Raw genomic sequence first — 21,004 nt, 5'->3', positions numbered from 1 at the left:
ATGGACCATTATGATGATGATATATTTCTTGTTGGTGATGATGTTAACTCCTTGTTAGATTATTTTGATAAGATTTATATATGACTCCTTGTTGTTGAATGATGTGTATGTCATGACGTTGACGATGTGTACTCCTTGTTGACAATGATATATGACCCATTGATGATGTGGATGATGTGATTGAACTCCTTGATGATGAACTCTGATGCAAGAGCATCGACCCATCCTCTGAAAAAAATTAGCAAGAACGACTTCTAGAAGGCGAAAATGAGAAAAACACGTCAAAAGGCAAGGGATTTGTTAAAAAGCTTGAAAAATCATATCTGTGAGGGATCTTAGGGATTATGTTGAGAGCTTTGTGAAAAAGATCATGTTGAGAGCTTTGTGGAGAGGATCATGTTGAGAGCTTTATGGAGAAGATCATGGATTTTGAAATGATCCACAATATTGTAATTTCCTCTATAAATTGTAGCCTTTAGGCATTGAAAATAGGTTGCCATTAGAATGAAGATCTGGCTAGCCAAGGCGCCAATAGATGTTATGTAATAGTTTAGTGGGTTTAATTAATGAATTTGATTTCTACTTCATGTAATTCTATGTGTGCATGGCGATGTAATGCATTGATGGCTTGATGCATAGATCCGTTAACTTTGTTTGATGAATTAATATTACATGTAGACCATAGGGTTCTTCAGTTTGCAGTGCAAGCAAGGATGAGTTGAGCTTGTGGGCCCATAACCCACAGGTCCTAGGATTGGGACCATAAGAAAACTTGAAATGATAGACCCACATAAATCATTTGCATCAAACTCCTTGATATTATGAACACCTTGATGATGTGGATATGAACTCTTTGGTGATAATGTGGACTCATGGTGTGGATTCGTTAATGATATAGACTTCCTGATGATGTGGATGTGAACTCTTTATTGATGTTGATGTAATCTCCTTGAAGACATGGATAATATGATTAGACTCCTTGATGGTGATTTGAACTCCTTGATGCTGACTCAATGCTCATTGATGATGTTGACGATGATGATGATGAGCACTCATTGATGATGTTGATGATGTTGATTATGATGATAATGATGATGTGGACTCACTGATAATGTTGTGCTATAGTAGCTACAACCACCCTCCAAAATTTTGGCTTGCATGCAAATTTCGGAGCCTACCTTGGATCTTGTGATCGATCATCCTTGGTCACTTGTTGGTAAGTTGATGATTTCAAGCTCCCCTCCTTGATCTTAAGAGTTGTCCATGTTCTCATCTTTATGCAGCATGTGTCATCTTTGGGCATAGGGTTGTTGTTTGTCATGCAAAGGGAATGTTGTTTTGCTTCAAGGGAATTGTGTGCATATGAGTGGTTGTCATCACATAGACATGTTTCACACTCACTTCACGCACTCTTGTCACGAAGGTTGTTGCATCAAGCAAAGTATGTCTTACACACTCTGGATGGTCTACATTGTGTCACTAAGTATCCGTGTGCAAACACAATCGAGTCCTATCACTGTTCACATTTGTGTCACTGATCTCACACTTAGCCATTTCCCGAACAACCTAGCCTCATCCAGCTTCCCGGAACTATGCACTTTGCTTCTGCAACTATCAAGCTTCCTCCCTTGCCTGCTGAAACCCCGCAGTGCGCAGAGACCCCAACATCCCTTGGCATCTAAAACTGCGCAGTGGTTCCCTCCAGTGTCCTTCCTCCAACCAGAACCCACTGTCTTCAGAAACTGCGCAGTGTTGTCCCTCAGCTGCCCAACTAGCACTGCTCTCCAGAAATGCGCAGAGCAATCCGGCTGCACTGCACTCAAAAATTATGCAGAGGCGTCCTCCCAAGACCCTCGTCCCGCAGCAGTGTCATGTGCCTCAAAAGTGCGCAGTGTTGTCCACGATGCGCTATCTGTCTTGCATTCAGGAACTGCGCAAATGGGTCTCCCATTGCCTCATCCCGGCAGTAGTCACTTCCCGCTAAAATCGTGTTGGTCCATCCCTCAATGACTATAGGAAAAGGTGACACGCTGAGACCACTCCCAAGGAGTTGAGGAGAAGGACCAAGAGACCAAGCAATGGAAGAGATCAGGACCACATGCAAACTTTGTCAGCTGCATGATCATCTCGAGGGTAAGTATGGTAAGTAAAGAACACCTTTCGAAGTACACCTCTTAGTTGAGTTCGCAAGACTGCTTGCCATTGTCATATCATCCTGTCCTCAGTAACATGCATGTGCGCAAACACAAAAGTCATTTCATGTGTTTCCTCTACATGTCTTGCTTCATTTTCGCTTGTTTGACCAATTGTCGTCTTTGGCATGTTCACTGCTATGTCATGCTTGCGACCTCGTTCTGGTGATGTTGAAGGTTTGTGTTTGAGTTGTGTTTGCTATGTAAACATCTATCGCACTCACACACGATGTTCTAAGCATTGTCGCGCAAGTGTCGTCATGGTCATCCGAAGTGTCGCACTTGTCGCTTTCATCAATAGGCAAACCCGCAGTCAGTCACACTGGGTATATGTTGTCTTGTTGGTTCGAGATGTCTTGTCGTCAAGTCATGTTGAGTGTGTGTTCGCAAGGTCATCTATACATGAGTTCACTTGCTCACACACTTAACCATTTTGTTGAAGATATGTCGATTGAACCACCCTCCATCAGCGGGACCTCCGCTGAGCTGCACTGCGCAGTCTTAGCCCTCAGTGACCAAGTATTGTTGCCCATAATTGCGCAAAGCTTGAGGATGCCTCCCAAGCAGTGTGCACTACCCAATCCTGGAATCAACCTGGCTGACTATCACCCAAAACAGCGTAGAAGTTGCCCAAGAAGGCATCTCAATCTATGTTGCCCGCAAGCCAGTCCATCAAGCCTCCCACTAGTCAACTGAAGAGTTTGACCGGGCAGTGACCCCACCCTTCACTCCTCCCAAAAATTGCGCAGAAGTTGTCAGCATGTCTGCCTCTGCTAACTGAAGAAATTGCACAAACATGAGGAACAGGCACCCACTGCCTGTCACTGCATTGTCTTTGAAAATTGTGCAGTTCTATCAACCAGTCCCCCTGCCAGCCAACCTATTGCAACTTGCTCCTCCTAAAAATTGCTCAGTTTTCTTTGACTGTCCACCAGCTGCCCAGGATCTCGCTCAACCCACAAACTGTGCAAACATGTCCTGCATGACTGCCTCCCAGTTCTGCGCAGTTTTGGCCAGCAAGCTCCCGCAACCCGCTCCCAACCTCCCCTGAAAATCTGCGCAGTTTTCACTACCAGTGTCCTCTACTGCCCACATTGCCTTCTTGGGAAAAATTGCGCACTTCTGCCTCCCAGCTAAGCCAGATCCCGCAGAATGTCACTGTTGTTCTAGACTACTCATCCCAGCCTCCCAATGACCTCTGCGCAATTTTTCTTAACAGTGCCCCAGAGCCTCGCATCCTAGCCTGACATGTGCTCTGCGCTGTTTCAGAGCTTTGTCCTCTCTCCTGGTCACCTGCACCCGGAAACGAAAGACAATGCATCATGGTAGACTAGGGGATTTCTGGATTTGATGTTGTCTCGTCATGAGTGATTGCAAAAACACGTACATGGATGAAACAAAGCACGACGACGAACGGGATGAAAAAGGAGCGCATGCTAGAAGACTTGCTCGCAGTTGGATGAACACACGAAGCATACCAAGTAGCAAGCGAAGGAGACACATGCGCATGCATGAACTATCAAGCGAACACCAAGACCATTAAAGACTCTGCACACTTTATCATACGGAGGTGAAGCTATGGTACACCACGGGCACACTCATCACTCAGCAACACAGCAACTCGACACGAACAGCACAGCCAGCATGTGCATACCAACAGTATCATGTCGAGTTGTGTCATGAGTCGCCTTGGCCACATCACTACTTTGGGTCATAACTGTGTAATCAATGTAATGTAACGTGGAAGTCCAAGAGACCCACGGATGAAGTCAAAGAGTCATGTAAGTCGAACAGTCATGAGGGAAGTCGAATAGTCACAAGGGTCAGTTTCACCCTTGGCTATATATACCCCTCATTTGTACATGCAAAGGACTTTTCACCTTGGCTCCTCCCACATAGCCTCGAGAGTCTGTAATATTTTCTTTGAGGAGCAAGCAGTAGCTCCAACGCTCCGCTATCGGGGTTAATGATGTAATGGTGTACGGATGTGTCTTGGAATTTTTGCTTAATTCAGAAGCTTGTTAACATGCCAGCACGTTTTCACACATGTATTGTATTCATTTGTAAGACTATTCTTTGGATGTTTGTAATGCATGTTGCTTTAACCTGTATTAAGACAGTTGAACTATTTCGGTTGTTTTAGTGCATATGTTGTTGGAAATGTGTTGTATCAGTTGTTAATATTGTCTCGCCCGTGTGGACTATTCCGTCGGACACTCGACAAACTCATTCTTATAAACTTGTTATAACGACCATCGCACTCGTGTGGACTATTCCGCTGGGTGTTGTACGTGCTATCTGTTCACTTTGTGTTTGTGACTGCCGCATCCATGTGGACTACTCCGCTGGAAGCTACGCATGTCCTGTTGTGTTGTGTGTCTCTAACAGAGTTAGGACTATTCCCTTTCGACTTGAGACTCACTTTCACCCTCTCCCTCTACAGTGAAAGAACCTTAACACAAGCGACATTAAGCACTCACCTAGCACGCGAACCTCGTTGTTCGAAGACTAAGTAAACCACTCTCATGTGCTGACAGGCAAGAGCTAAGGCATATATTTAAGATAATGGCAACCGGACCATCATACCGAATGGGACTCCTACACCAAACAGTGTGACGTCTAGTTGGGACTTCATACCGGGGAGATCCCCTAAACGTTGGCGGGTCCAGCACCATCAACATGTTGATAATGATAATGACGACTCGTTGATAACATGGACTCGTTGATGATGACTTGGACTAGACTCCATTAGTGATGATGATGATGATGTGGACACACTATTGATGATATTGATGATAATGATTTTGACAAGATCAGCCTATTTGGAGCACATTTCCATGAAAGTGGCTTGAAGTTTTGAAGACCGATGTTGATCTAGATATGCTAAAGATGAGCTCGTATGAAGAGGACTTGTGTAATAGGGAGTTGCTTTTGAGGCATGAGCTTGGAGATATATTTAACACCATGGATTGTGAATGATTTGAAGAAGTTGCAAGCCTCTGATGTTGACTTGGTTGATTCTCTAATTGATCTATCTGTTGATGTTTGTTTCTGCTGAAGCCTATTGTTATATGTTGGATTCGATTATGGTTTGTTGGATTCTACTATGGCTACTGATGCTCGCTTTTGTCAGAAGCCACTTATTAGTTGTTGGACTCTACTATGGTTGTCGATGATTGCTTCTGTTAGAAGCCATCACTGAAGTCTATTATTGTCTGTTGATAGCTAATGATGTTTGCTTCTGAGAGAAGCCCCGTTTGAAGTTGAATGAACAATTGAATGTCGTTGTTTGCTAAAATGTTTGTTAAAGTACTAAGATCCACCATGACTACATTTCTAATGTTGAACTGGTTGTTGATGTGAAGAAACTAGAATGACTGAGAATCTCCTTGAGAAGGGAGCATTGATTACATCATCATATTATGGAATCTCTTATAGGTTGTGTGTTGTGAGAGCTTGTGGTCTGGGAGATGTATTGTTGATTCCTCCTGTAGGTTGTAGGTTGTGTGTCGTGGTCCGGGAGATGTATTGTTGATTCCTCCTGTAGGTTGTAGGTTGTGTGTCGTGGTCTGGGAGATGTATTGTTGATTCCTCCTGTAGGTTGTGTGTCATGAGACTTTGGAGATGTATTGTTGATTCCTCCTGTAGGCTGTGTGTCATGAGACCTTGTGGTTCGAGACATGTATTGTTGATTCCTCCTGTAGGTTATGTGTCATGAGACCTTGTGGTCTGGGAGATGTATTGTTGATTCCTCTTGTGGGTTGAATGCCATGAGACCTTGTGGTCTAGGACATGTATTGTTGATTCATGTATTGTTGATTCCTATGGGATGTGTGCCATGAGACCTTGTGGTCCGGGAGATGTATTGTTGATTCCTCCTATAGGTTGTGTGTCGTGAGACCTTGTGGTCCGGGAGATGTATTGTTGATTCCTCCTATAGGTTGTGCCGTGAGACCTTGTGGTCCAGGAGATGTATTGTTGATTCCTCCTGTAGGCTATGTGTCATGAGACTTTATGGTCTGGGAGATGTATTGTTGGTTCCTCCCTTAGGCTATGTGCTATGAGACCTCGTGGTCGAGGAGATGATTTGAGATGGATGCTATGTATCTTTCCTTATGATGAGACTGATGATCTCTCCCTTAGGTTGTGGGTTGTGAGACCTATGATTGGTCGGGGAGATTGATCCTGATAGAGAAAGAGAGAGATTTGTATTTGTGATCTCTTCCTTAGGTCGTGGGTTGAGACCTATGATTGGTCAGGAATGTTGATCTTGAGAGATAAAATGAAAAGTACCTCCGTGGCTAAGAGGGAGTGTTGAAAAATATGGTAGCCATGGTCGGCATTTTCATCTTAAAAAATAAATGGAAATTTGAATTTTTAAATTTGCTTCCAAATTTATTAGGTCGATTGGGCCCCTAAGAGACGCCCATTCGAACCCCCACTTGAAGGCTCTAGAAAGGAGATCATTTTTCTCATTAGGACACATCAACTTGGTCTCATGCATCTCTAATTCAGCGAAATTACAAGAGGGCCGAAAATTTAGGAAGAGGTTGAAATTTTAGGATGAGGCCGAAATTTCAAGAGGAGGCCGAAATTCGAGGGAGGGCTGAAATTTCAAGGACCTGGATTTTGACATGGCACTTCATCATGATTTTGGTTACTAGTTTGGTTTTTATTCTACTATTGTTATTTATGATGTATAGATTAATCTGGAAACTCTCTCTCTCATAAGGAAGAACTTTTTTGGGTTTTCCCCTTGTGGGTTTTGCTCTGGCTGTGTACCTAATTTATGTGTCTTGTGTCTCTTTGTTTCATGGTTACTTTACTACTCTTTCATGTTTATCAGTTGATGTTTTTCTTTTGTATAACTGCCTAAATTATATTGAATTTAATGTTATGTGAAACTAATGTTTAATTGATCATTGAAGTAGTTATCAGGTGAAGAAAAACCTAATTCTAGCAAGTGCCCTAGAAAATCAATAGCATATGGCCTTGAGATCCCTTGTCCCCTTCGTTCAATCATTATTCACATGACACCTATTGATTGAGGGATGTACCAGGGACCCGTCTTTCCCCTTAGGGACTGGGAACACCTAATACGATCACCCATTAGCCACTCCTACCTAGGGAGGTAACACTATTAGATTATCAAAGCCCCAAATTTGGAAGGGAAGCCCCATATGAAGGGTCAATTTTCCCTTGATAAGCAAGCTTGGTCCATTTAGATACATTAATCATTATTAGACCTAATGGTGAAGATGCAACACTGGGCATTATGTGTAATTGGTAAATGGCTCTAATCAGGGGTTGGGCAACTTTGTAGAAATTCCTTGTAGATTCAAACTGCAGATTGTAATATGCTAAAACAATTGACTTGAATCTACTCTACTCATCAGCGGAAACAATAATTGATCGATGAAATCACGAAGTAGAAAAAGGAAGAATTCAATCACACATAACACAATAATTTTATGGGGAAAGCCACAGCTAAAAACCCCTGCTATCTGTATATTGCATTAATCAAAAAATTTGAGAAGATTACAATGCTTTGATCAAGCCCGAGCAAACTCTATAGTGTCACAACCTATCTCACTGCTTCACAAACAAGCTCTAGCCAATACTTAGCCAAATTTGTTGTCTGCCAAGCTCTTATTTCCTTGCGTAGCTTCCTACGGAATTAGCCTGTATTTAATTGGGAAATTCCTCGTCCATAACTGCACAATCCATCAATATGCCTTTCTCTGATTGCATGCACCATCGATTTAATTTAGATAATTTTACAACTGATAGTACATTGTCCCTCAACTGAGTCTTTCTCTGATCTAACATGCATGAGTTATTTATGAGTGAATCTTCAATTTATAGGTTGAGCAGTGTTGGTTACACCCCACTACTGCAAGTTACACCCCACTACTAGATCTCCCACTAATTCCTCCATTAGTTGGAACTAGTTTAACCGAATTTAACTCAGTTAAACTGAATTAAATAATTACAACTCAAAATAACTCAACTTGGGCCCCTGAAATTTAGGAACTACTCTACATGACTCTAGATAGACTCCCAACTCGAATTAACTGAGTCAACTAAATCAAATTAACTTAGTTAACTACTACAAGTTGCTATGAGAATTAGAATTACAATTTAATTCCTAATTTAATTCAAGGACAAATTAAATTAGGAACCTATAGCACCCCCAGCAGTCTGCATTTTGCCCCACATTATTCATGAGATGATGCGCTTGGACTAGCATGCCCTAGTCAGCTTTGCAATGTACATGTGGTTTGGCAGTTGATCCGAGGCCCATATGAGGTTTGTCTCACCCTTTGAGACATGGGAGGACTAGGACCATCCTCAAAACCCTCAAAATTGGTACAAAATCATGTTATTTTATCACCAAGAGACCCATGCGATCCATATTGTGCCCCAAACACAAAACAGGGGTCTACACGATTATTTGCATGGAGATCTGGGGGGCAACCCCTGGATCATGATTTTAGGAGCCCTCTACACTCAATGTGGCACTAGAGGGGCCCAACGTCAGCCCTCTAAATGCCCATGCAAGCATGACATCAGCATTTCCGCTAGCATTTGTGGAAATAAAGTTAAGTTTGTAAAAGCTACTAGGTCAGCTTGTGACCTATGCCTTTACTTGCACATTATTTTATTAGTAGAGGTGCTTGTAGGCTAAAATAGGTTATGTTAGAACACATATATATTGGAGAGACCTCATTTGATCTCTCATCATCATCATACTTGGAATTTCAGCCTCATAGAGGATCTCACACTTGCTCTTTTGTGGACTATATTGGATCTTGGATGCACTTTGACATTTGGAGCTTATTCTTGGATATTTCTTGGAGCTATTCTTTGAACAATGGAAGGAATTCTTGCATGTTGTCTTGTAAGTGCTCTTTATTATTGAATATCTATTTTTCTATGTCTAATATATGGAATTATTGATTCTAGGTCATGGTAAAATTGTGCCCTAATTTGATGAAAATTAATTAAATTGCTACCTAGATGAATATTGCATACATTACTCATATATAACATGTATTGAATAGTCCTAGTGGTGAACTCATGGTAGCTCTCCAATAAAAATCCATTTTTCATTGAGTGGGTAAATGCTTGAAATTTGCTTGCTAGAGCATCAAATTTCTTTCTACTTGAAAACAAGTTTAGCTAACCTAAATCATCCTTGACTTTGTATGCCCAAAGGACAACGCACTAGTCCAATTTGTTGGTGATCAATCTCATATCTTATCCATCTTTTCTCACTCTTAAATTCGGCCCTTTCAAGGCTATGGCTAGAAACTAGGGCTTAGGGCGAAATTCTAGGGAAGAGGTACTTTGGTGGTTTATGAGCCTAAACATGAAGTAAATAGGGTTGGTCACAAAATCTATCAATTTGGTGGGCATCCACTTCAATATATCCATCAATTCTCTTGCCCTAGGTGTTTTCTCTAAGAGGGAAACCCTAGTTTTTCTTCCCTCAACTTAAGGACTTTCTTGAAGGTTTCATGAGCCTTGGCTTAGCTAATATACATTGTAAGAAACCTTTTCTCCTTGCCTTGACCTTGAGTTACTCCAACACTCATCAAATCAATCAAACCCTAGGTCTTGTGCCTCCATTTCTAGGTATCTTCATAGAAAGTGAATTGCTTCCTTGTGAAGCCTTGAACCAAAATTGTGTCTTTCTAGAAGACCTCCTAGCGAGATTATTTAATACTTTAACCTTAGAATACCTATTATAAGTGATCCCTTTCCTATCGGGACTCATCCCATTGGTGAAAGTTCGTAAAGAGCAGGGGTTTTGGCTGTGGTGACAGTGGGCCACTACCCCATTGTTGCTAATAGGTCTAGTTTATACCTTGTAGGGTTTCCCTCTCCAAGGCCTGCTAGATTTTGCTGCAACATGAACCATTATTATTTAAATTTATTTAATGTGATATGCATGTTATGATTTTTTCCTAGAAAAAATTGTTTGTAATTTTATTGATAAAAACAAAATTACAATACATCAAATTGAATTGAATTGATTTATTATTATTACTTTTATTTTGTTAATTTTAGGATAACAATGGTGTTTCTATGCTTAGAGCAATTTTACTTCAATTTTCTTTATTAGCCCAATATCATATCCAGTATAGCAATCACATCAACATGATAGTAAAATGCAGATAAAACATAAACAATAACAGTAGAAGACAAGCCAACACAAGAGGACACAAGATATAGCACCAGCCAAGCACAAACCCCAATGTGCGGAAACCCTTCATCAATTTTTCTTATAATTCTTCAAAAGTTCAGCAAAGAGAGACAATACAATTTACAATATTCACTTGCCCAATCTGATCAATCAAAACAGCAGAAACGGAAAGCCCTAACCAGAAAGTCAACATTGGTCAACAGGACTTAAATTGACCTCCAAAACAGCTCAGTCAACCTTGGTCAACTCAGCCTCCAACAGCAAGATAATGCAGCCCAAAACAGTCTGAAATTAACCAATCAAACCTGGTCAACGCAGCAACCAGAACTAGGGCAGTCAACGCAGGGGTCAAACTGCCTTGGTTTTTGTGCCCAGAACAGCGGCCTGCCCAAACAGAAATCTCCCTCACAAAACCAAAGTCAAACAGGGTCAATGCTGGTCAAAGTCAGCCTCCTGAAATTTCAGCTTCCTGAAATTTCGGTCAAATCTGGTCAACGCAGGTTTCATGAGACTTGGCTTAGCTAATATACATTGTAAGAAACCTTTTTCTCCTTGCCTTGACCTTGAGTTACCCCAACACTCATCAAATCCATCAAACCCTAGGTCTTGTGCTTCCATTTCTAGGTAATTTCATAGAAAGTGAATTGCTTCCTTGTGAAGCCTTGAACCAAAATTGTGTCTTTCTAGAAGACCTCCTAGCGAGATTATTTAATACTTTAACCTCACAATACCTATTATAAGTGATCCCTTTCCTATCGGGACTCATCCCATTGGTGAAAGTTCGTAAAGAGCAGGGGGTTTTGGCTGTTGTGACAGTGGGTCATTACCCCATTGTTGCTAATAGGTCTAGTTTATACCTTGTAGGGTTTCCCTCTCCAAGGCCTGCTAGATTTTGCTGCAACATGAACCATTATTATTTAAATTTATTTAATGTGATATGCATGTTATGATTTTTTCCTAGAAAAAATTGTTTGTAATTTTATTGATAAAAACAAAATTACAATACATCAAATTGAATTGAATTGATTTATTATTATTACTTTTATTTTGTTAATTTTAGGATAACAATGGTGTTTCTATGCTTAGAGCAATTTTACTTCAATTTTCTTTATTAGCCCAATATCATATCCAGTATAGCAATCACATCAACATGATAGTAAAATGCAGATAAAACATAAACAATAACAGTAGAAGACAAGCCAACACAAGAGGACACAAGATATAGCACCAGCCAAGGACAAACCCCAATGTGCGGAAACCCTTCATCAATTTTTCTTATAATTCTTCAAAAGTTCAGCAAAGAGAGACAATACAATTTACAATATTCACTTGCCCAATCTGATCAATCAAAACAGCAGAAACGGAAAGCCCTAACCAGAAAGTCAACATTGGTCAACAGGACTGAAATTGACCTCCAAAACAGCTCAGTCAACCTTGGTCAACTCAGCCTCCAACAGCAAGATAATGCAGCCCAAAACAGTCTGAAATTAACCAATCAAACCTGGTCAACGCAGCAACCAGAACTAGGGCAGTCAACGCAGGGGTCAAACTGCCTTGGTTTTTGTGCCCAGAACAGCGGCCTGCCCAAACAGAAATCTCCCTCACAAAACCAAAGTCAAACAGGGTCAATGCTGGTCAAAGTCAGCCTCCTGAAATTTCAGCTTCCTGAAATTTCGGTCAAATCTGGTCAACGCAGCAGCTAGAAAAGACAGTTCCTTTCGCACGTGTGGAGAGAGAGAGGCCCAGAAATACGTACCCAATCGAGACGAGAGAGAAAGATGAATGAGATGAGATGCCAAAATGAGGAGGAGGCACCTTGTATTTATATGCAACAATGAAGGCTGGAGGAGGCTAATTTGATAGCTGGCCGACCTTGACAATTTGCCCATAATCAAAATATATCCATAACTTCATTTGTACATGTCATAATGAGATGATCTTTAGATCAATCCTACAGCTCTCGGAAAGAGGAATCCAAGAAAAATATCAGCTGCCTCATAAGAGCTGTCCAAAGTGATGTTTGGCCCTAGTTGCCAAATTTAACATATTTTTTATTACTTTTTTGACCGGGCCGACATTTCAATGTTTATACTCATTTACAACCACTACAACATCTCCCCCATACTGGCCTATAGAGCGCATCTCAGCACAACAACGAAAATTTTTTATCACAGATGCAAATTCATTGTAATCTAAAAAGAGCGTAGTAGGTTATTTTGTTTGTACATTATACCACCTTTAGCATCTCTATAAATTTCCTTGGGACCCCTTTTAAATGTAAAACTCACTTGTCCAAAGTGGTGCAATGTTATCAGATGTCTCATTTGAGAAACAGGACTCTCTGTCACTAAGTTTTATACAGATCTGCAAAAACTTTCATATAACTTTTGCTGCTGCGTACATTGTGTATGTATAGCAAAAGAGTGGGACTTCAACTATTATGCACTTGCACATGTGCGCATTTTTGAACTGTTGCAAAATGTCATATGAAGCATATTCTTCAAGCATTCCCTAGAGGAAGCCACAAATCCTAAATATTTAGGCCCTGTACTACCATGTTGGATGGAGCATTGTCTACAAGAGGAAAAGTTAATCATCGCAATCCATTTTATTATACAGATCTTTACAAAGGACATAAGTAATTGGAATGCCTGTTAGAAATGGAAGAAATCTGCTAAACCATAGCTTCAGAAATCAATCGTCCAAAGGTTTAACCTCTTTTTTTATTTTGAGCTGGCAAAACTCAGAGCTCAACTGACTCTATGCTTATATAAAGAGAATATCTTATCACATATGCAAACTCGTTACAATCTAGAAAAAGCATTGCAGGTTATTTTTTTTTACATTATACAACCTTTAGCCTCTCTTTAGAGTTTCTTGGAACCCCCTTTTTAATGTATAACGCACTTGTCCAGAGTGGTGCAATGCTATAAGATATCTTAATTTGAGAAACAGGACTGTCTGTTGCTAACCTTTATACAGGTCTGCAAAAACTTTCATATTCCTTTTGCTGCTGGGTATTGTGTAGCATAAGGGTGTATGAAACTTTCAACTTTTATGCACTTGTACATGTGTCCGTTTTTTAAATGTTGCTAAGTATCTTATGGAAGATGTTTTTCAAGCATTGCCTATAGGAGATCACGTTTCCTAAATATATAGGCCTTGTACTGCTGTGTTGGATGGAGCATTGCCTACAAGAGGAAAAACTAATCATGGCAATTCATTTTAATCTACAGATCTTCAGGAAAGAATATAAGTAATTGGAAGGCCTCTTGAAAATGGAAGAAATCTGCTAAATCATAGCTTCTGAAATCAATCATCCAAATGTTTGGTTTCTTTTCTTTTCTTTTCTGAGTTGTTGAAGCTCAGGGATCAAATGTAACTCTGTGCTAGACACTCAAATTCTCAAAATGGCTTGGAAGGTCCACACCCTCTGCAAAGGCACACAAAGCTTGGATAGATTTCTGGCTTGTATAATGAATTATATTTCTGACCGATTACAAAAGCCCTCACATAGAAAATGCTAAAATCCTTTCGAGTCGAGATTCTTGTATCCTTAGTTAGGTCAAGGTGAAAAGTCCTCTCATGTCAACAGCATCTTGAGAATTGAGCATCAAAAGCAATCGGCAGCACCATCCTTGCACTATGTTGAAGTTTTTGGCCAACAAGATCATCACTGTCTTCTTAGAAAATTTTAACCACTATGCTACTAGATGAGCAGGCAGTTTACAATCTAATTTTTATTTTTTTGACAGTGCTTCCTTTAAATTCAATAGAAGCATTATAACTGGCCCGAAGAGATCAGGCACAACAAGCACCCCACTTCTGCAGGCAAAACAAGGCAAACCATCAATACAAACACTTCCATTTGGCTGAGCTGTTTCAACAGAGGGTACTATTAATCAAATGTACTAGGAACTTGCCACTGGCCGCAACCACCTATTCAAGTCTCGGGTGGCGGGGGGCAGGCGCCGTGTGGTTAGGGGGTGTTGGATTAAAGCTTGGTGGGGAGACCCAACATGCTACCGCTGAAACACAACCTCTGTGATGTTTGCAATTTCAATTGCTTCTGAAAGCTTGTAAAAGCTTAGATTATATTATACTTGCTACTAGACTTTGCGTTTGCCATTTTGAAATGATCAAACCCCCCTGGATCCAATTGTAATGCATTGAAATAAAAGTTCTAAGCTTTTAAGAACTAAACACTATAATCCCTGTCGTATTGACTAAGCATCAAAGTTTGGAATCGAACAATTGACCACTAACAACGTATCAGGCACTGTCTGATCTCTGATCTACTTCATGCACTGTTTATTGCTCCCAAAATAACACTTTAGAGTAAATATATTTCAAATATTTGTGCAGCAAAAGTGAAGAACTGAGAGGGCATAATAATAGAGAAATACTGACAGTACCTGTGCCAGTCGAGGCCAAGGACAGCAGTGACGAACTGTACAGAGATGGCCTCCACAGCCAAGGCCGAGAGCATGAATAGCAACGATCCGACGAAAGGTAGTGCGCTCCGGAGCTCGGTTGACCAGTGGGGATAGAAGGGTGCTCGGCAAATAGCTGCAAGCGCGAGAACAGACCATAGTATGGGTTGAAGAAGAGCGTGCCATGACGGTGCTATTCTTCTTAAGTAGTCCACGCCCACATAACAAATGGCTGCTACTCCAAGACCCCCTCTCAATATTGAGAACCCAAGCCCAGATCTGGCCATTGAGTGTCAACAAGATGTGAGGAACCCAAGTCAAGTCAGGTCAACTGCAATTGCCCTGGAAAGACTATCATCAGTTGTGAGGTTTATAGAGCAAATGCGCTTCTGATGACACTTGGAATTTGATGAATACCGTGCCTTAGCCTACCTTTCATTGTCGCTAATGGTTACACAGAAATTTGAGCGTCCATATTTCATATCTATAAATCTGTCTCTGTGACGACACAACCTCAATTACACCGTTATTTCCCTCTGCATCAGGTAGACACAAAGGACAAGTTTTGAGGGTAAAATTTCCTTTTGGTAAAAATTATTTAAAAGGTGCCACAGACTTTCGTAGAAATCATGGTTTTACCTCGATTATGGTTTGACCCTCCCGAGGGGGTTTAGGGTGTCTTCGAATGAACTTAAATCCGTCAAAAATGGAAACCAGAGTAGATTCGTCAAAACCGTCATTCCGGTAGTAGTGATGATAAAATGTGGAACAGAGTAGATCGATCAAAACAGTGGGTGTTTAGCAAATATGCATTTGGTTATAACGGCAAAATATTATTTTAGGCTTTAATATTTGGGCTAATTTTCTTGTTCAAAAAAAAAAAATGGTTAATTTTCATTTTTTCTAAAATTGTTTTACTCAGATTTTATAGTGTAAAATTATTTTATTTTAAAAATAGTGAAAATTTAAGTATAGATTATATAAAATTATTAAAATTTTGAATATTTTTACATTAATATCACTAAACATTTTACAAATTGTATATCATTTTAGTAGTGAGATTGGCTAAAAATTCTAAACTTTAAGATAAGAAATATCAATCTTGTTGGATCGTTGAACAGGATTGAGGCTTTATGTAGCAACAAGAAGGACTACACAATTTCCCACATTGCTAGGAAAAAAAAACTGGAGGGCAAATGCTTTATCAAAACAGGGCCCATCATCTCCACAGGGTATCTGGAGGATGCAGATAATGGTGGACAACATCTCTCATCACATCCAAGGCTTTTGCATGCTGGGTACATAATTTTCTATATATTGAAGTCTATCCGGTATGTTTTCTCTGTTTTCCCAATATTCTGACTTCCTTTTTGAATATCTCGATATATTTTTGTCTCATGGCACTGATTTTTGAACTATCTTTTGTGCTTTTAGCAATCATCTCTTCATATGAACTATATGTACCTATACAAAAAAAATTGTCTTGAATCTTTCCTCATTATGTGGCTTTGATCCACATATGTTCTGCCATATCTGGTGGTTCCCATATATATATTGTTGTACATTTGTTTCTTTGATGAATATAACATAATATATAGCTTTTTTCATGCTAAAAAAAAAGTTTCCATTCTTGAAATTTTCCCTGAAAATTTTTATTTCCAAATTTTGCAATAATTTTTATGTGATTTGAATCCACTTATGGTTTTTATAAGATTCTAATCCACTTGATGGTTAAAGATTAAGATGGGGTTGAGGATTCAAATTAGTATAATTTTGTCTTTAGTCATAATTTTTTGAGTGTATAAATTATTGTGGATTTATTTATGATTAAGATGGGGTTGAGGATTTAATTAGTATAATTTTGCCTTTAATCATAGTTTTTTAATTGTATAAATTATTGTGGATTTATTTATAATTTTGTCTTTAGTCATAAATTTTTGAGTGTATAAATTATTGTGGATTTATTTATGATTAAGATGGGGTTGAGGATTCAAATTAGTATAATTTTGTCTATAGCCATAATTTGTTGAGCGTATAAATTATTGTGGATTTATTTATGTTTATAAAGGTATACATATTTTATTTTATTTTTTTAGATTCATTTTAAAATTTATGAAGATGAAGTATTTGTTTTTAACTATTATGACTTATCTTATCAACATTTAAAATGTTTTTTTTGTTGGTTAATAATGCATTTTTAAATATCTATCCCCTTGTATTAAGAAATAGAAAGCATATATCCATATTATAGAATCTCTCCATATATGACATTGAATTTTCTTGTTATTAATATTTTTTAATTATAACATGTCAACTTTATATTAAACATTAAATAAGTTATATATTACATTCATACTTTCAATTAGAAAGCATTTATTAAAAAAAAAAAACCTATTTATATATATATATATATATATATATATATATATAACTATAACTAACGTGTATATTAAAATATTTTATTGGACCGAGAGGCACTTTACAACGCAAAATGAGTGTAAATATTTACATATCGGCTTAATATGGGAGAGATGTTCTAGTGTTAGTAAATGAGTATAAACATTTAAATGTCGACTCAATATGGAAGAGATGTTGTAGTGTTTGTAAAATGAAGTATTAGACCAAAAAATATTAATAATAAAACATAATGTTGACTCAATTAAAAAAAAAATAAAAATAAAAAACCCAAATCCAGGTGGACAAGTAACGAGCGAAGGTAATGATGACCTCCATGACAGTCCGATTTAGAACATTTATGGCAAAGGGATGGCGACGCATCCCACCTGCCATTACCATGCGCCCCACGCAATGCATGAGCTAGGGTGGTTGGATGACAGGGAATATAAATTCAATGTTGAATTGGGAAGTGGAGCTAAGTCTTATCTCATCGATGGATGAACAAATTATCATTTGCATTACTAAGAGAGGAGAGGAGGCTTGTGGTGATGGAATGGGAAATTCACATCCAAGAGCCATGGTCCAAGAGCGTGGTCATCTTAGGAGAGGTGGGAGAGGAAGAGGTCATCAACCTCCTCCGCCCTAATGTGGTCTAGGAGTGAAACGGTTCAATGAGGACCTGTCGCAATGCATTTGGAGAATGATCATTGAAATGGAAGCAGATGAGATAGGAAATACTGAGGACGAACAATGGGTGTTGAGGAACTTGTTCAAATGACATTTGAGGGACCATGAAGAAGTTATGCATGTGGTGGAGGGTCAAATCATTGACTAAGACTTTCATCTTATCTAGGTCAGGTCTGCATTACGCATTCTAGCCGTTGTTATGGGAATTCAGATCCCTCCACCACCCTTACCTCCCACACCCTTCACTTTCGCGAACAGCTTAGACTCTTCTTGTTTGAGTTCTCAAAATTTGGTCTCTTAAGGGGCAAAACCACCCAGTCTCGAAAATTTGAGGTCTACGCAACAGAGGGAGAAGGCCTCTGAAAGACTAGGTCCATTAGGCAATGATGAGAAGGACTGTGTCACTAGCAGTAGGGTAGTAGCTAAAGATAAGCAGGGGAAAGAGGAACCACAACAAGATGCATACATCAACTTTGGAGGGGAATTAATTGAGTAGGAAAGGCCATCATGGTTGAAAGAAGGTCAGGATGATCCTTTCAATTGATTCTTAGCATGGCTAGGAACACAATTAGGACCCAAGATAGGCTCTTTCAGTCTCTATTACTTTTTTGCATGATAGTTTTTTTTGTTATGATTGGTTTCACAACACTCAAGGAGACCATATGGTTTCCCATTTATGGGCAGATGGTCATCCTCAAACTTTGCATAATGCAAACTCCAGGTTAGATAGACCCTTTTGTTTTTTGAATATGCTCAATCCATACAAGATTTTTCAATGACTCTATATGCATGTACTTTATGTAAATTCTCAATAATCTAATGAAATCTTACTTGCAATAATAATAATAATAGCCCCGAAGGTACTATACTTCAAAATTCCATGAACTGCACCTGATCCCGCTCTGCAACCTACTCTATAACTCTTGCTAGGGTTTATGTGTCCTCCCTCCCTTGCCCAGCCATCCACTTCTCTGCATTCACCTACCTCGAACGCCTCAGCTATTGACCTCCATCCAATAGTCAACTCGGGCGAAGGGACCATTGGTCCCTCTGACCAATCTATCAACACACACCACCGCCCTGCGACAACCCCCCTTATGTCCAAAATTGTTAATGCAATGGAGTCAGAAATGGCTAGCATTACACTTCCTACAAAGTCGTAACCTTAACCTGCTAAAGGATCCAACATCTGTCGTGTTAAGTCGTCTGAGATTCTCAAGCTACACATTCCTCTAACGCATCTCAACACTCGCATCGAGCACATGCAGACTCACACCCTCATATGAAAATTTATCAGCATATGGCTTATGTAAAAGGCCCTTCTCCACTAGATTGTCATGCGCTAGAAAACGAAGACCCATTACGAGGTGAAACTTGGCTCCAAGGGCTTCTTCACTTTTTTTTTCTCACTGGCAAACTTCTGAATGATGGAAGGCAGCCCCTACTTCTTCAACTCTATTGGTCTATACATGAGACAATGGGTAGAGAGCTTCAACCTAGATAAAGAGGATTTCTCCTAGGCACCAATTTGGGTTCACCTATACTTGCTTCCATAATAGTATTGGGACCCAAAAGTCATAGTCGAGATTGGCAACAGGTCAAAAAAATTTGTCTCTCTCTCATATCAAACCAAATAGGGATGACATACCTCTTTTGTAAGGATCTGCATCTACATGAACATTTCTAGTTCTCTTCTAAAAGTCGTCGTCCTTGAATCTGAAGACATTGGCTAGATCTAAATGCTCAACTACGAGCATGTCCCTTCCAGATGTAGGAAATGACACAAACACAGGAATCTCTTTGGATATTGTCCCCTCATTGCACCCAAGGAGGATCCATCTGAATCGATCGCTAAGGACGAAGAAGGGTTCACTAAAATCCCCTCCAAACGTTAACATAAAAAGAAATATAATGCACCCTCGACCCCCAAGAAGCAAGCTACCAACAACAACTTTGAAGCGCTACCGGACTTGGCGGAAGGCCAAGAACTCCGAAGCTCAATTCTAAGCCATGAAAACACTCCAGGATATTCACGATCCCAGCACATGGAAGGAAGAATGGTGCCCTCAGGGACTCAAGATTTTGAAAATAATTCGAACGAAGAAGCCCCAAGTCAGCATGAGGACTCCAACATGATGGATGATGACGACTTACTCGAAATATAGGGTTTAGACCTAATGGCCAAGAAAGACACTTGCAAGATAAATTACCTACAAGCAATCCCTTAAAAACAAATTAATCCCCTAGTGGTCGCGCTTCAGAAGGCCAAAGCAACTTGCCAATTAAGTGTCCAAAGCATCATTGCCAAGAACAACAAAAAATGCTCCAAAGAATCAAATAAATGAGGATGCAAAATGGATCTCCAAAGAATTGAATTGCTTAGGAGGAAACCCGCTAATTCAGGGCAATATAAGCATATTTTAGAGATCTCTTATGAAGATCATTTCATGGAACATAAGGGGTATGAACAACCCCTCCAAGCAACGCATTGTCAAGTGGATGATCCAACAAGACACTCCATCCATCTTTCTCATCCAAGAATCAAAATGTTCTCATTCAGATTTCAACGGAATAATTTCTCGAGGCTAGAGGAACGCCAAGACCATCATCACGAAGTCTCGAGAGGCCTAGGCATAGCCTGGAATCCCGCCCAATTAAATGTAAGTGAGATTGATCTGCACCCCTCAATGAATTATGCATATTATCATTTCTCAGGAATGACTCTGCATGGCTTTATTTTGAATGCTTACGACCCTTAGATTTAGGCACGCAAGTTGACAATGCTACATCACCTAAACTCCCTCTAATCAAGGCTAGATCCACAAAATGGATAATAGGAGGATATTTCAACATGATCACCAATCTCAAAGAGAAAAAAATGAGGTAGGAGAACTCTGGAAGCAAAGTAATAAGACTTCAAAAACTTCATTGAGGAGGATGATCTAATAGACGTTCAAAGTACTAATGGCCTATACACATCGAACAACAAATGAGGAGGCAAGGCTCAGATCTCTTTACACCTTGATCACTTTCTAGTCTTGGAACCCCTGAACATAACGCAACAAGAAATCACAGTTGAGATCCTC

General features: G+C 39.7%; 1 protein-coding gene across 4 annotated transcripts in view; it reads right to left on the bottom strand.

Moving 5' to 3' along the window:
• Window positions 1-15,603, bottom strand: part of LOC149180107 (Sphingomyelin synthetase family protein) — a 93,668-nt gene extending 78,065 nt beyond the window's left edge. Inside the window, exons 1-3 of one of the 4 annotated variants that reach the window (XM_089415900.1) lie at window positions 15,474-15,603; window positions 15,267-15,370; window positions 14,817-15,176 (exon numbers count right to left, since the gene is read on the bottom strand). In XM_089415900.1, coding sequence (XP_089272026.1) covers window positions 14,817-15,121 — 305 coding nt within the window. In that variant the 5' untranslated portion in view covers window positions 15,122-15,176; window positions 15,267-15,370; window positions 15,474-15,603. Of the gene's footprint in view, window positions 1-14,816 lie in introns of all 4 variants that reach the window. The other 3 variants (XM_089415898.1, XM_089415899.1, XM_089415897.1) reach the window with 3 other exon arrangements.
• Window positions 15,604-21,004: the final 5,401 nt, after the last annotated feature.

The sequence above is a fragment of the Pinus tabuliformis genome, chromosome 3_2 (assembly GCF_031772625.1).
Source record: "Pinus tabuliformis cultivar Carrire ecotype Pingquan chromosome 3_2, CPIR1, whole genome shotgun sequence".
NCBI classification, from domain to species: Eukaryota; Viridiplantae; Streptophyta; class Pinopsida; order Pinales; family Pinaceae; genus Pinus; species Pinus tabuliformis.
Note: the sequence above shows the minus strand (reverse complement) of the source record. Positions and strands in the feature narration are given on the sequence as shown.